This window comes from Bos grunniens, chromosome 8, assembly GCF_055505025.1.
Source record: "Bos grunniens cultivar Pamir isolate PY7600 chromosome 8, Bosgru_T2T1.0, whole genome shotgun sequence".
Lineage (NCBI taxonomy): Eukaryota > Metazoa > Chordata > Mammalia > Artiodactyla > Bovidae > Bos > Bos grunniens.
This window is the reverse complement of record NC_141172.1, coordinates 37,495,537-37,510,968: the sequence shown is the minus strand read 5'-3', so window position 1 is coordinate 37,510,968 and position 15,432 is coordinate 37,495,537. Positions and strand designations below refer to the sequence as shown.

Below are 15,432 nucleotides of genomic sequence, written 5' to 3'. Positions count from 1 at the left end.
CTGAGAAAAAAAAGCCACACACAAAAGAAACACTATGTATGAGTCAATTTAAAGTTCAAACACAAGCAAGATTAAATCTACCAAGAAACAAGTTAAAATACGGTGATCCTGGGAAAGGAATGACTGAGAAGGGACCACAGCAGAGGCTTCTGGAAGCAACCAAAATACTCTCAATCTTGATCTGGGTTCTAGTTACATTACTTACTCAGTCTATAAAAATTCATTAAGCTGAGCATTCAGAGCTGTGCACTTTTCTTAGCTTATAATAAAACATGACATAGGGGCTTTCCTAATGGTCCAGTGGTTAAGAATCCACCTTCCAATTCCGGGGACTCAGGTTCAATCCCCGGTCAGGGAACTAAGATCCCACATGCCACGGAGCATCTAAGCCCGCACACAGTAACAGAAGATCCTGTCTGCCACAACTAAGACCCAATACAGCCAATCAACCAATCAATGATGAAATAGACACCTAAAGATAAAAGTTCAATTTATGCACTGTACAATAAAAAATACTTGAGAAAACCATAAGATCCATCAATAGGAAAAGGTTTTGAGTAGCTGCTACCTGGCCTTTGACCCTTTACAGATGCCATGGCTGTACAGCAGTGCTCCAACTCTACCCTAGGCTCTCACTGATTGTCCATGGAGGCCTACAGGCCACAGACAGGTCCAGTGATGGTGTAAAAGGGAAAACTGGAGAGACTGGGATGGGGAAGACAGATGAGCTCCAGGCTAAGATAGTCTCTATGATATAAAAAAGGCAAAGGGAGCTCTTCCACAAGAAATTACAGACTTGAGGTTTTTAGCAAGTAGTTACTCATCCTAAAAGTACACACCAATACTAGCCCAATTTTACAGATAAGGAACTGAAGTATGGAGTGGTTGAGTGACTTGTCCAAGGTTGCAATGCTACAGCACTGAGATTTGAACTTGGATCAGCAGACTATAGAGCCTGTGCTCTTTATCACCACCTACCCTGCCTCCCCCAGAAAGCTCTTATCTTAATTATCTCATAGAGAAATATTTTCACCTTATAGTCTTTCTCCTACCATCATCTAAATCCCACAATGCTCCCAGTTTCTTGTGCGTTAATTTCTTCTTAAAGAATGAACCCCATCTTTCTTAAAGCAAAAGTTATCCACATGTGTGATAATAAGGGAAGGCAGATCTCAATGTCAATAAACTCACCATTAATATAAACAGTCTCTTATGCATGGACCTGAAAGGTGTTTTCAATTTTTCATTCTTATAAAAAAAGAAAAAAAAATCAAAAAGACTATGCAGGACTTAGATCTATGCATCTGTGTACAACTATTTCCACAGAATAAATTCCTACAAGGCGACCTGCTAGAAGAAGGACGTGTACATTTTTTAAAGTGATATATATGGCCAAACTGCCCCAAAACCGCACCAATCGATACTTCTAGCAATAGTGTATAAAAATGCCTGTTCCTCTCTATTCATCAGAATTGGGCATTATCATTCTACTTACCTTTTGCAAAACTAATTATTAAAAAGTTCTTACTGTTATTTGAATTTACATTTCTTCTAAAATAAAACTTAGTTTAACAGTTTCTCAAAAAGTTAGAACATAAACTTGTCATATAACCCTGTAATTCCATTCTTAGGAATCCACTCAAAAGAAATAAAAATACATGTCCACACAGAGAACTACACACAAATGCTCACAGCAGCATTATTCATAATGGCATAAAAGTGGAAACAACCCAAATGTCCATCAACTGATGACTGGATCAATGAAATGCAGGATATTCCTACATGGAATATAATCTAGCCATAAAAAAGAATGAAGAATGCCCTTGTGGTCCAGAGGTCAGGACTCCACGTCTTCATTGCCAAATGTGCAGGTTCAATCCCTGGTTGGTGAACTAAGATCCCTGCAAGCCATGTGGTGTGGCCAAAAAATAACAGTAATAATAATTTTTAAAAGAGGATGAAGTACTGATACACACTACAACATGCATGAGCATCAAAGAATACTGTAAGAAGTGAAAGAAGCCAGACCACTCATGAGTATGGGGTTTCTCTTTGGGGTTATCACCCCAAAGGGTGGGAGATGAAAAGATTCTGAAATTGATTGTAGTGATGACTGTACAACTCTGTGAATATACCTAAAAACTACTGGGGACTTCCCTGATGGTCCAGTGGTGAAGACTTCACCTTCCAATGCAGAGGGTCTGGGTTTGATCCCTGGTCAGGGTGCTAAGATCCCACATACCTCACAGACAAAAAATATCAAACATAAAACAGAAGCCATATTGTAACAAATTCAATAAAGACTTGTTCAAGTCAAATTCAAGATTACATATAGTATATATTTTATATATTTATATAGAGATGAATTTAAAAAAAAATCCCAGAAGGATAGGGACTAAACTATAGCAATAGTTTGCTCTGGGTTGTAACATTACAGGGTCATGGATATTTTTCATAAGAGGGAAAAAAAAAGATTTCATTGACCCCGTTGTTTATGGGCTTCCTTCTACTCAAGGTTGGTAGCATATAATTTCTTTACAAGGAACATATATTACTGGTTTAATCACTTTAAAATTTTAAACAATGAATTTTGTAACACCTTCAAATCTATTAAATTAAGCCTTGACTCATGATATATATCATCAGTCTGATAAATTATGCCATTCTTTCATGCATTCTGGCCCTTTTTAAAAAAATTAAGTAGTAGTGATTATTCTAGTCACTAAAACCTCCCCAAATGAATGTCTCTCTGAAGCGACAACAGGACACTACAGAGTACAAACTGTTTTAACTGAAACATTCCCAGGCAGGACAAACACTACTGTTCAGGATAAAAGCGCCTGCCGCAGAAGCTGAGGACGGACTGGTCTGGCAGTGATCCCCAGGACTCCAGACCCAGGAGGCCTCCTCCTGCCTCTTCAGACACGGAAGCAACACTAACTAGCTTTCTGAAAGCAATGCCCATGAGAAAGCTAGTGTTTTGTAGCAAGAACATTGGGAAGTGAGAGATATACTGAGAAAGGTATTAGACCATCCGAAAATGCCCAGAAAGCTTTGGGGTAGAGCATTTAGCCACAAGGATAAACTACCAAAATCTAGAGGGAAAACAGCATACAAAGACTCAAAGAAAAGGGAAAGACATTCTTTACAAATCTTTTGTAGAATGCCCCTTCACAAAGAAAATTAATTTTGAAATATGGCAATTTTATTCTAGAGTAAGTAAAACACTTAAGCTGTATATATATTGCTCCTCTGTCCATTGGATTTTCAGGCAAGAATACTGGACTGGGTACCATTTCCTACTCCAGGGAATCTTCCCGACCCAGGGATTGAACCCACGACTCCTCTGTCTCCTGCACTATAGGTAGATTCTTTACTCACTAAGCCATATATATTGCTAACTAGTAACAAGTCTGTTTTTTGTTTTATTACTAATCATGTGCTGTGCTTAGTCACTCAGTTGTATCCAACTCTTCCCGATCCCATGGGCTATATCCCACTAGGCTCCTCTGTCCATGGGGATTCTCCAGGCAAGAATACTGGAGTGGGTTGCCATGCCCTTCTCCAGGGGATCTTCCCAACCCAGGGAACGAACCCAGGTCTCTCACATTGCAGGTGAATTCTTTACCATCTGAATCACCAGGGAAGCCCAAGAATACTGGAATGGGTGAGTGAGTGAGTGAGTGAAGTCACTCAGTCGTGTCCGACTCTTTGTGACCCCATGGACTGTAGCCTACCAGGCCTCTCCCTCCATGGGATTTCCCAGTCAAGAATACTGGAGTGGGTAGCCTATCCCTTCTCCAGGAGAACTTCCTGACCCAGGAATCGAACTAGGGTTTCCTGCATAGCAAGCGGATTGTTTACCAGCTGGGCTATCAGGGAAGCCCATATGAAATGCAAAAATGTAAACAGTACAGAAAACTATAAAGAGTATAAGTAAAGCTGCAATGGCAACTCTGGTTTTAAGTTTATGAAGCAATGGAGAATTCAAATTGGCTTTTCACAGTCTGCCCCATCCTCCCCTCTAGTCACTCACACCACAGCTCCATCAACAATGCCCACCATCCAGTGGTGACTGTTATTATCATAATAATGCCAATATATCTAAAATGTAAACTGTAGGATTCTTGAGCTTAACTGTCTGCATTTAGTAGAAAGAGCATGGACTATAAATTAAACCAGTAAAGTGAGTACTCAATAAGTGTAAAGAAATAAATGACTTGTGTCTTGCTCTCACTAACCCTAGGTTAATGTGTCTCTTTTTTTAAAATTTTTGAACACAATTTTTAAAGGGTACTGCATCTAAGTTACTGCAAAGTATGAGCAATATTCCCCATGTTGTTCAATGCATCCCTGAGCCTGTCCTACCCTCAACAGTTTGTACCTCTTCCTCCCTCACCTCTGTAGAGTGCCCCCCACCACTGGTAACTGCTAGTTTTGCTCTGTGAGTCTGCTCCTGCTTTGTTATATTCACTAGTTTGTTGTATTTTTTAGATTTCACATATAAGTGATATCACACAGTATCTGTCTTTGTCTTATTTCACTTTGCAGAATATCCTCCAAGTCCATCCACATTGCTGAAAATGGCAAAATTTCATTCTTTTGTATGGCCGAATAGTATTTCACTGTACATACACACACACACACACACACACACACTTATCTATTCATCTGTTGATGACACAAGGTGCCTCCATATCTTGGCAATTGTAAATAATGCTGCTAGAAACATCACACTGCATGTATGCTTGAATTAACAGGGTTTGGGGGGTTTTTTTTTTTGGATATATACCCAGGAGTTAGGTAAATGTGTTTTAACTTCTCTGGATTATATGTATGAAAGATATATTAATATATACACACAGAATATGTATGCATGAATTAATACATATGCACAGAAAAAATTCAGGAAAGGCACAGACTAAACCTTAAAACTGGTTCTTCTCTGGGTTACAGAAGTTCAGGGGCAGGGTCCTGTGATAAAAAATTAAAAAGAATGCGTGTGGCACTTCCCTGTTGGAATAGTAGATAAGAATCCACCTGCCAATACAAGGGACACAGGTTTGATCCTTGGTGTTGGAAGACTTCACATGCCGTGGAGCAACTAAGCCCACGAGCTACAACTACGGAGCCCGTACGCTGCAACTACTGAAGCCTGTTCGCCTAGGGCCCGTGCTCTGCAATGAGAAGCCAAAACAATGAGAAGCCCGCGCACAGCAGTGAAGAGTGGCCCCTGCTCGCCTGCATGCATCCATGAAGGCCCACCACAGCCAAAAATAAACAAATAAAGCATGGATGTGAAGGTACTTATAGTATACTTCCAGGAGACAAACTATAAAAAGACACACTCCTGCCCATCTGTGGTCCAGATATTTTCAGAGAAAAGAAAGACACAGTGTCCTCTCTGCTTACAGAATGTTCTCCTGCTGCTTTTTGATCTGGTAGTTATTATATCAAGTGTTTCTCCTATCCTGACCAATATCCAAGAATTAGAGGGAAATGAATAATAGTGAGTCATCCACTTACCCCCACAGACATTACATAGCAGCTTCTTCTCACTATTCAGATGAAGAGTAAGCAGAAAGCTATGAGTTGAAAAGAAGGGAGAACCTTGCTTCTGACCACGTAACTTTGATATTCTCAAAGGTTTAACTGAAGTTAAAATATACATTTGAGTGGAAAAAATCTAAAGTTGGATGGAGAATATTAAAATGTGTATTGTTTAGGTTATGAAGACACACTTAGCATATTTTTATAACTTAAACAATACCATGTCTGTGAAAAGTGCTAAAAATATTTAGAAAGTTCCCATATCACCTTACTCACTTCCCTTAGCCCACCTCATGCCTAAAGACAGTGTTCATTATTAAGTTTCTAACAAATGCAACATCTCTCACTAAAATGCATTACACACACTTCTAACAGAGCAGAAAAATAATAGCATGAAACTACCAACAGCAGATTTCAGTATCTCCTAACTAAACAAATCTGAGCTCTGAACTCTAGTATGATTTACCGGATTTTTACAACATTAAATATTATTTTGTTAAAAACTTTAAAAAGACAAGCTAAAACTATCTCATGCTTTAAAAAGAATGTTCATTAGATTATTTACATTCAGAAATTCTCCACTTTTATAAAAACACAAATTGCATTACAATATACAATGCATAGCCTCACGTACCTGTTTGGAATACAAGTTCTTTCCCTCCTACACCTGCTGCCTCCAAGTTAATAAATGCACGGACTGAGCTGGCCCAGGGGTGCTGGGTAATAAAACCATGACTGGCCTGAATGAGAAGAAAACAAATACTGGGTAAACAATCTAATATCACTGAAGTCTTTATGTTGCTTTTTTAAAAGATGGAACGTCTACGCTGATGAGGCAAAGAAAAAGGAAAAAAAAAGCACAATCATTTTTTTCAAAGGCAGGATCGAAAGACTTCCTCTGTTTCTGTCCCTCTGACTAACAGCCGTGTGCAGTTTGCTCAGTGGAAAGTCACTCGTCACAGAAGGCGGCCTCATTCCCACGAGTGAAGCCAAATAGCATCTTTAGTTAAGTGTGAGCCTGTGCAAAAGAAAGCACAAAACAAAAGAAGGCACTATTCCTATGGTTGGGCACTCATGACATATGCCTGCCTCAAAGCATCTCTGAAACTCTAGAAAACCTGAGGCAAACAATTATGCCATCAGAGAGCCCTTTAATGAATTAAAACACTGACAAGATGATCTGTCCTGAGTTTTCAAAATTAAGCATGAATACATAAGTGGCTATCGATTTTTTTTAAAGTACTGCCTAGTACAGTATTTCTTTCACATGTCATTTTATACTACTCCATCAAAACCCATGGGTTAGCTACTATTATTATTCTCATTGTCACTATTACTCAAGCCTAGTCTTTAAAATAGTAAAAGCTCACTTGCAAGACGTTCTCCTCAGCACCATTAAAGAGAAATATGACCGCATGATGTAAGGCTTCTGAAGATGTCGACAAGACACGAAGGACTTCCAGCATCACTGAACAGCTAACTGCGTCATCGCTGGCACCTTTAAATCAGAAAAACAGATTTGCTTCTCAGATTTTAAAACCTTTATAGCACAAACCATCATGGCAAGAAAAGGAGTTTTCCTACCAAGGCAGCATCAGAACATCTGCAGTAGCACCGCTCTGGCATCATCAGGTAATAACTGCACCTGCCAGCAGTGACCTCCAGGAGGACAGGGATCTTTGGTTTGCTCGCTGACTTACTCTCAGTAACTCCAACTGTGCCTGGTCCCACAGCGGTTGCTCAGTTAGTATTTGTTAACTAATCAACTAGAGGGGACCTAAAGCAATACTGAACACTGGCATTCTCATCACCAAAAGCAATTTAATTTATCCTTATTCATATCCTCTGTAGTATCTTCACTTCTGGTTTCCTATGTCATCTCCAGCTGCCACCCACTCCTTTCCTGCTAGTTTTTCTGCCAAAAATCATAAAAGCTGCAGATCATTCCACATTTAGAGGGGTCAGTTTGGATAGTGTAGCATTATATTAAAAGTTTCTCCAAGGGGATCGTGTGATGGAAAAATATAAAGAAGACACCTAATAAGAAACAGGAAAGGGGGTTAATGACCAAAGTATTAATAATATCCGAGGTCTAAGAATTGATAAAACAGAGAACCTTATCAAATCACTTAACCTCTTGATTCAGAAACTTTAGGTATTAAACATGACTATAAAGGTGACTTTTGTACTTAGACACTTTTAAAAGTACCGTAAGAGGTAATTAAAGGAACTAACTGGATATTAGCTGATGTCGTTAGCATGCTCAGTCATGTCTGACTCTGTGTGACCCCATGGACTGTAAGCCTGCCAGGCTCCTCTATCCATGGGATTTTCCAGGCAAGAATATGGGAGTCGGTTGCCATTTCCTATTCCAATTTGCTGGTATTAAGGAATTACTACTGAGTTTTTTAGTGAGGTAATTCATGGTATTATAAGCATGTCAAAAAAAGAGTTCTTATCTTTCAATGATACAGCCCAAAATATCTACAGAGGAACTGATATACCTGAGATCTGCTTCAAAATAGTCAAGGGGAGGGGGTGGGGGAGTACAGAAAAAACAAGATTGAACTGTTGAAGCTGGGTGATAGGTACACTCAGGTTCATTAAACTATTCATTGTGTATACACTTGAAATTTTCCATAATGAAAAGTTTAAAGAATAATCAAAGTAAATAGGCACAGTAATAACCCAGGCAACAGCATTTCTGGGTTTACATGCTGGGAGGCAGGGTGTTACAGAGATTAGTGTAGGTTTTGGAGTAAGAAAGACTTGGATGTCAATTCTAGCTCTGCCCCTTTTCTCCTTCCTGGACTGAAGGGCAAATTGACGACACCTACTCACAGATGTGCTGTGAGGATGACAAAGTAACGCAGAGTGTCTAGTATGCGTGGTAGGCGTTCAGTGTCGGTTTTCCCTTCTTTTCTCTACACATTTATGGACTGCTCTGCAGCCAGCTAAAGTGTTTGTTCTGGTGCTATTAAATTCAAGACCTCACTCCTGCTTGAGAAGAAACTACCTGTTAGCTATACTTGTCTTAGTAGTGATTACTGGACTGTAATTTAATCAAAGTGAAACAAAGTAATAATTACCTCAATACTATCGAGCAGGAAATACATGTAGCTATCAATAAAAAGTGCCATCTTTCAAGAACCAAATGAAATAAATGGTCTTTAACTTTGAGACTCTGAGTTACTTTAAAATAAAAAGCAGTAAAATTTTTCTTCATTCAAAAGAAGACAAATGGAAGTTGAAAGATATATATCTCTGTAGGGTGGATTAAAAGTTAAACTGTACTTTTATCATCTATTTTAATAGCTCTGGTGTCTGAGAACAAACCTAGAGAAGGGTCAGACATCTTTAAGAAAGAGAAGGAAAGTTAGAGGACAGTGTCAAAAGGGCTGTATCCTTAACCAACATCCCTTTCCATTTAGAATTATCATTGAAACTGAAGCCACCTCCAGAATAATAGCCTGGAACCGTGCAAACCCAAGAAGGTATTTAAGGCCTTTCTGTGGGTAACACTACTCCTAACTGATATCAGTTCCTAAGTTTCAAATCTCTTGCTGAGAAGCACTCTTAAAAAATACTCATGCTTCAATTTGTTCATCCACTAAAAAAATTTAGGTGATAGTCTATTTTATAAATGTCTTTAAAACCATCTTTAACAATTTATTAATGACAGAAATTTCCCTGAGATTGTTGGCATGGGTATCCTTATAAAATTTTAGTTAAAAATGGGTTCCAGTAACCAAATAATCCCATCCTTATGCCCAGACTCCATATATGATTTCTAACATTTAGCACTGTTTCTGACACTTGTAGACACATCTTTCTTACATAATGCTCTTAAATAACCATGGTGTTAATTTGTTCCTTCCTAGATTTTAAGCATCAAAACAGTAGGCAAAAGGTGATGCTTATTACCGGTTTGAACTGGACATAAAAGACAACTAATTTCCCCAACACAAAAGGTATTTTTGACTTTGTAAAAAAAACATGAGTGCATGCTGATTTTTGAAAAAGCATGTTACATTCTAAATGTAATTGGCAAGATTTCCCACTAAAGATATCCTAGTATAAAAAATTTTATCAAGCAGATAAATTTTATTTTAGACTTTGTATAACTCTGCATGTCTACATTGGGCCTGGTTTAAGTTTAAACATTCTGGAAGAACTTAATATTAAATAAATACTAATAACAAAAAAAAGGATTTTTCATGCCAGTTGCTAGTCTACTGTTTCACTCATATTTAATCTTCACTTAATCCTCTAAGCAATGCCATTAAGAAAGTACTATTATCTCTCTATTTTTCTGATCAGAAACTGAGGAAAGAAGAGGTTAAGTAGTTTGCCAAATGGAACATTAACTACATCCTAATACTCTCCTTTCTTTCAAATACAGCTAAAAGAACCGACTAGCCAGGAAACCCAGGTCCAGGCCCTGTCTCAGATCAGTGGTAGTCAGCTAAGTGTATTCCTATGTCAAATGAGGGGACTGAACCAGATGCCATCTCACTATAAAATGCTATTTTCTGTTCTTCCCTATGTACATTCCCTAGCTACTGAAAACCTTTCTCTGAGGAATCTTGCTTTAAAAAACTGAAGTTGAATTTAGGAGATATTCATTCAACAAATATTTATTGTTTCAGGCCGTGTCCTAAACATCAAGTACTCTATTTTGGTAAACTATTTTCAGGGCAAGATTTATGGATTAATAATTAACGTGCTCTAAGAGTATGGCATCCCCGATGGATCAAAATTCTCACTTAACAGGTTGAAAGAAACTGCTAGGAGAATGAGTCTCCAATTACACGTCCCATAAAGGCCAAGACTGTTCCTTTATCCCACATTCCCAGAGCCTAGCACAACACCTAGCTGAGTAAACACTTGAAGGGGCAGAACCTAACTCCAGGACTCAAGAACACACACTGGTAACAATGATAAGGCTATTTCAGTCTGGTAGAAACACTCGATGCCCTGTAGCTGGGCGGCTGGCACTGTTTGAAAATTAAGTAAATAAAGCACTTGAGAGAATACTAAAAGGTAGAATCATAAACAAAATTATACTATTCTAATTATCCTGTCTTCCACCACAATGAAAAAAGGGTTTGTCTCAAAAAATGGTGTCCCACAATTACTCAAGCAGTTTGGAGTTAAACTTTGGAGGCTATGAGGACCTCAAAATGACCAAAAAACAGGCACATACCTGGTGAGTTCGCCACTGAGTCAAAATGACAGTTAGCCAGGACAGCATGCTGGGCTCCATCTCTGGGTTCCAGCTTTACCACAACATTGGTAATGTTGTCATAGTAGCTTGTAAACCCTCCCAAGAAGTCAATGCTAAAGGAGCCTGTGGGCCGTTGTACATCTACTGAAATCTTGTGAAGGCTGTTGCTTTGAGCTTCAATCAGTTTAATCTGTTCCAAAAGGTAATGTACTGTCAGAATTTCATTTTCTGGACTTCCTGTAGTCCTGGGGCCAATGGATGTTATATGTTCAAGATAATCCCTGGAAGCAACGAAAAGAAGCATGATGACAAGGCATGCTGGCTGAAAACTAACACTTTGAGCAACTTTCCCTCCACACTCTCCCTCCCCAAAAGACAAGTTCTTTGACATAAAACAAGTTCTTCTCACACAAAAAGGCTGCCTTTAATATTTCAGGTAACATGTGAAAATCACTTGCTGAGTTCCATCATTTTTTTTGCCTTTCATGAATTCATCCCTTCAGTTTTCTCCACCCACACCACTCCCAACTTCTCCCAGCACCCACAAAGAAACGATACAAGGACCAGGGAGTTTACTCAAAATGCGTAACTGCTGATGGCTAGATAGGACAGCATACAACTTTATTTTGTCATACTCTGGAGGGTTATTGACTCTGGGTTACTGATTCTAAGCAGCAGAAACCAATGAGCAAAGACAATTTAGACAAGAGGTTAAATAAGCAAAGAACTTTTTATTTTGAAGAATGGACTCAGCCCTCCCAGTGTGTGCACATAGGGCCTAGTAACTTCAATTCAGGCTAAACCAACTCTACCCCTAAAACAAACAAAATTTTTTTTTGTCTTTTCACTGCATTCCAAATCAGTAAAAAAAGGGGGCGGAGGTGTGTTTCAGGAAGCCTTTAAAAAAAAATAAGATTCCAGTGCTTTGTACTTAAAAGTTTTTTTTGAAACACAGTAGTTGTTGAAAACTCTGCAAGCATATGATTTTATGAGCTTTGGTTTTTACACTTAGGTTTTTACAAAACCTCTGACTTAACTCACGTTTTCTGGCACACTTAAACCAATGAGCAAAGTTTTAATTAAAACAAACAAAAAAACCTGACACGCCAAGAACAAGCTCCAGGAATCTCAGAACTTCTAAACCTGTAAAATTGTGAATGTGCCGTGTTCCAGAGAAAGCCTCCAGAGTGCTCAGATTTGAGACCTGTCCCCTCAAAAACTTAGATCACTGCATTATTCCCTTCCGAACCCTCCCCGAAAACCTAACTGGGTTCACAAATTTCACAGCTTTTCGTTTGTATAGCAGGAGGGCGAGTAAAAAGTGTAAGTTGCTCTGAGAGATAGGGGACGACTAACAACCAAAAAGTGGCTGGAAAAGCCGACGTATTGCCCTGACCACCAGCAACACGAGCTTAAAGAGGGGACAATGCGAGCCCCGCGTCCCTTAAATTGTACCTCTAGAAGGGGGACACGCGAGGCCACCCTCACTCCACCCCACGTGCAGCCGGACAGGGCCGGCGAGCCCGGGCGGTCCCGCGGGGCGGGTACACCCAGGTGAGGTGCCCCGGGCCGAAAAGGAAAGCACCGGCCTGGTGGGAGGGGCAGTACCTGGCTTGGTGCGCGTCGAACTCTCCCTGGTGGCCAACAGCTGCCCCTCGGAGCACGAGTTGCCGCAGCGAGAGCTGCACAAGCGCCCGCAGCGCGAGCAGGTAAAGCGCTAGTCCCAGCGCGGCGCGCGCCTCAGACAGTCCGGTCCCCGTGCCCCGTCTCGCGCCGCCACCGCTCCCCTCCCCGCTCCGCTTCCGCGTCCTTGCGCCGCCGCCGCACGCGTCCGCCAGGGGCTCCGGCGCCAGGGCCTCCCTCTCCGGTTGCTGTGCAGCCGCCGGGCCGTCCCGGCGCTCCCCTCCGATGCGGTGCCGCCTCACGGCCCCAGACTCCGAAGCCCACTCCATGGCCACGAGAATCAGCAGCCAGTCCAACCGCCCCGGCCCGCTACAGCTCTGGGAGCCGCCGCGGCGGCCGCAGCGCCTCCTAGTGAGCGGACGGAAACTGCAGAGGGCCAAACTTCTTCTGATTGGCCGGTCCCGCGGCGCCGCGCCTCAGGTTCTTTGGGCAGATTGCCTGAGGCTCAGCGGCAGCGCCCAGAGCCAACTGGGTGTGATGGGTGTGCCTTCTTATGCAGGAGTTCCCTGCCTGGCATTGGGACGCAGATTAATAAATGGAAGATCAGATCAGATCAGTCGCTCAGTCGTGTCCGACTCTTTGCGACCCCATGAATCGCAGCACGCCAGGCCTCCCTGTCCATCACCAACTCCCGGAGTTCTCTCAGACTCACGTCCATCGAGTCAGTGATGCCATCCAGCCATCTCATCCTCTATCGTCCCCTTCTCCTCTTGCCCCCAATCCCTCCCAGCATCAGAGTCTTTTCCAATGAGTCAACTCTTCGCATGAGGTGGCCAAAGTACTGGAGTTTCAGCTTTAGCATTCCTTCCAAAGAAATCCCAGGCTGATCTCCTTCAGAATGGACTGGTTGGCTCTCCTTGCAGTCCAAGGGACTCTCAAGAGTCTTCTCCAACACCACAGTTCAAAAGCATCAATTCTTCAGCACCCAGCCTTCTTCACAGTCCAACTCAAACCTCCATACATGACCACAGGAAAAACCATAGCCTTGACTAGACGGACCTTTGTTGGCAAAGTAATGTCTCTGCTTTTCAATATGCTATCTAGGTTAGTCATAGCTTTCCTTCCAAGGAGTAAGTGTCTTTTAATTTCATGGCTGCAGTCACCATCTGTAGTGATTTTGGAGCCCAGAAAAATTAAGTCTGACACTGTTTCCACTGTTTCCCCATCTATTTCCCATGAAGTGATGGGCCCGGATGCCATGATCTTCGTTTTCTGAATGTTGAGCTTTAAGCCAACTTTTTCACTCTCCACTTTCACCTCCATCAAGAGGCTTTTTAGTTCCTCTTTACTTTCTGCCATAAGAGTGCTGTCATCTGCATATCTGAGGTTATTGATATTTCTCCCGGCAATCGACTCCAGCTTGTGCTTCCTCCAGTCCAGCGTTTCTCATGATGTACTCTGCATAGAAGTTAAATAAGCAGGGTGACAATATACAGCCTTGACGAACTCCTTTTCCTATTTGGAACCAGCCTGTTGTTCCATGTCCAGTTCTAACTGTTGCTTCCTGACCTGCATACAAATTTCTCAAGAGGCAGATCAGGTGGTCTGGTATTCCCATCTCTTTCAGAATTTTCCACAGTGTATTGTGATCCACACAGTCAAAGGCTTTGGCATAGTCAATAAAGCAGAAATAGATGTGTTTCTGGAACTCTCTTGCTTTTTCCATGATCCAGCAGATGTTGGCAATTTGATCTCTGGTTCCTCTGCCTTTTCTAAAACCAGCTTGAACATCAGGAAGTTCACGGTTCACGTATTGCTGAAACCTGGCTTGGAGAATTTTGAGCATTACTTTACTAGCATGTGAGATGAGTGCAATTGTGCGGTAGTTTGAGCATTCTTTGGCATTGCCTTTCTTTGGGATTGGAATGAAAACTGACCTTTTCCAGTCCTGTGGCCACTGCTGAGTTTTCCAAATGTGCTGGCATATTGAGTGCAGCACTTTCACAGCATCATCTTTCAGGATTTGGAATAGCTCAAGTGGAATTCCATCACCTCCACTAGTTTTGTTCATAGTGATGCTTTCTAAGGCCCACTTGACTTCACATTCCAGGATGTCTGGCTCTAGGTCAGTGATCACACCATCGTGATTATCTGGGTCGTGAAGATCTTTTTTGTACAGTTCTTCTGTGTATTCTTGCCATCTCTTCCTAATATCTTCTGCTTCTGTTAGGTCCATACCATTTCTGTCCTTTATCGAGCCCATCTTTGCATGAAATGTTCCTTTGATATCTCTAATGTTCTTGAAGAGATCCCTAGTCTTTCCCATTCTGTTGTTTTCCTCTATTTCTTTGCATTGATCGCTGAAGAAGGCTTTCTTATCTCTTCTTGCTATTCTTTGGAACTCTGTTTTCAGATGTTTATATCTTTCCTTTTCTCCTTTGCTTTTGGCTTCTCTTCTTTTCACAGCTATTTGTAAGGCCTCCCCAGGCAGTCATTTTGCTTTTTTGCATTTCTTTTCCATGGGGATGGTCTTGATCCCTGTCTCCTGTACAATGTCACGAACCTCAGTCCATAGTTCATCAGGCACTCTATCTATCAGATCTAGGCCCTTAAATCTATTTCTCACTTCCACTGTATAATCATAAGGGATTTGATTTAGGTCATACCTGAATGGTCTAGTGGTTTTCCCTACTTTCTTCAATTTAAGTCTGAATTTGGCAATAAGGAGTTCATGGTCTGAGCCACAGTCAGCTCCTGGTCTTGTTTTTGCTGACTGTATAGAGCTTCTCCATCTTTGGCTGCAAAGAATATAATCAATCTGATTTCGGTGTTGACCATCTGGTGATGTCCATGTGTAGAGTCTTCTCTTGTGTTGTTGGAAGAGGGTGTTTATTATGACCAGTGCATTTTCTTGGCAAAATTCTATTAGTCTTTGCCCTGCTTCATTCCGTATTCCAAGGCCAAATTTGCCTGCTACTCCAGGTGTTTCTTGACTTCCTACTTTTGCATTCCAGTCCTCTATAATGAAAAGG

General features: G+C 41.2%; 1 protein-coding gene across 12 annotated transcripts in view; it reads right to left on the bottom strand.

Moving 5' to 3' along the window:
- Nucleotides 1-12,786, bottom strand: part of ERMP1 (endoplasmic reticulum metallopeptidase 1) — a 66,814-nt gene extending 54,028 nt beyond the window's left edge. For 10 of the 12 annotated variants that reach the window (XR_015169589.1, XR_015169588.1, XM_086415210.1 and 7 more), the window contains exons 1-4: nucleotides 12,386-12,786; nucleotides 10,757-11,058; nucleotides 6,921-7,048; nucleotides 6,185-6,290 (exon numbers count right to left, since the gene is read on the bottom strand). Coding sequence is in view for 10 of the 12 variants with exons in the window: in XM_086415210.1 (XP_086271336.1) it covers nucleotides 6,185-6,290; nucleotides 6,921-7,048; nucleotides 10,757-11,058; nucleotides 12,386-12,729 (880 nt within the window). In the remaining 2 variants the exon portion in view is untranslated. Of the gene's footprint in view, nucleotides 1-6,184; nucleotides 6,291-6,920; nucleotides 7,049-10,756; nucleotides 11,059-12,232 lie in introns of all 12 variants that reach the window. The other 2 variants (XM_086415218.1, XM_086415217.1) reach the window with 1 other exon arrangement.
- Nucleotides 12,787-15,432: the final 2,646 nt, after the last annotated feature.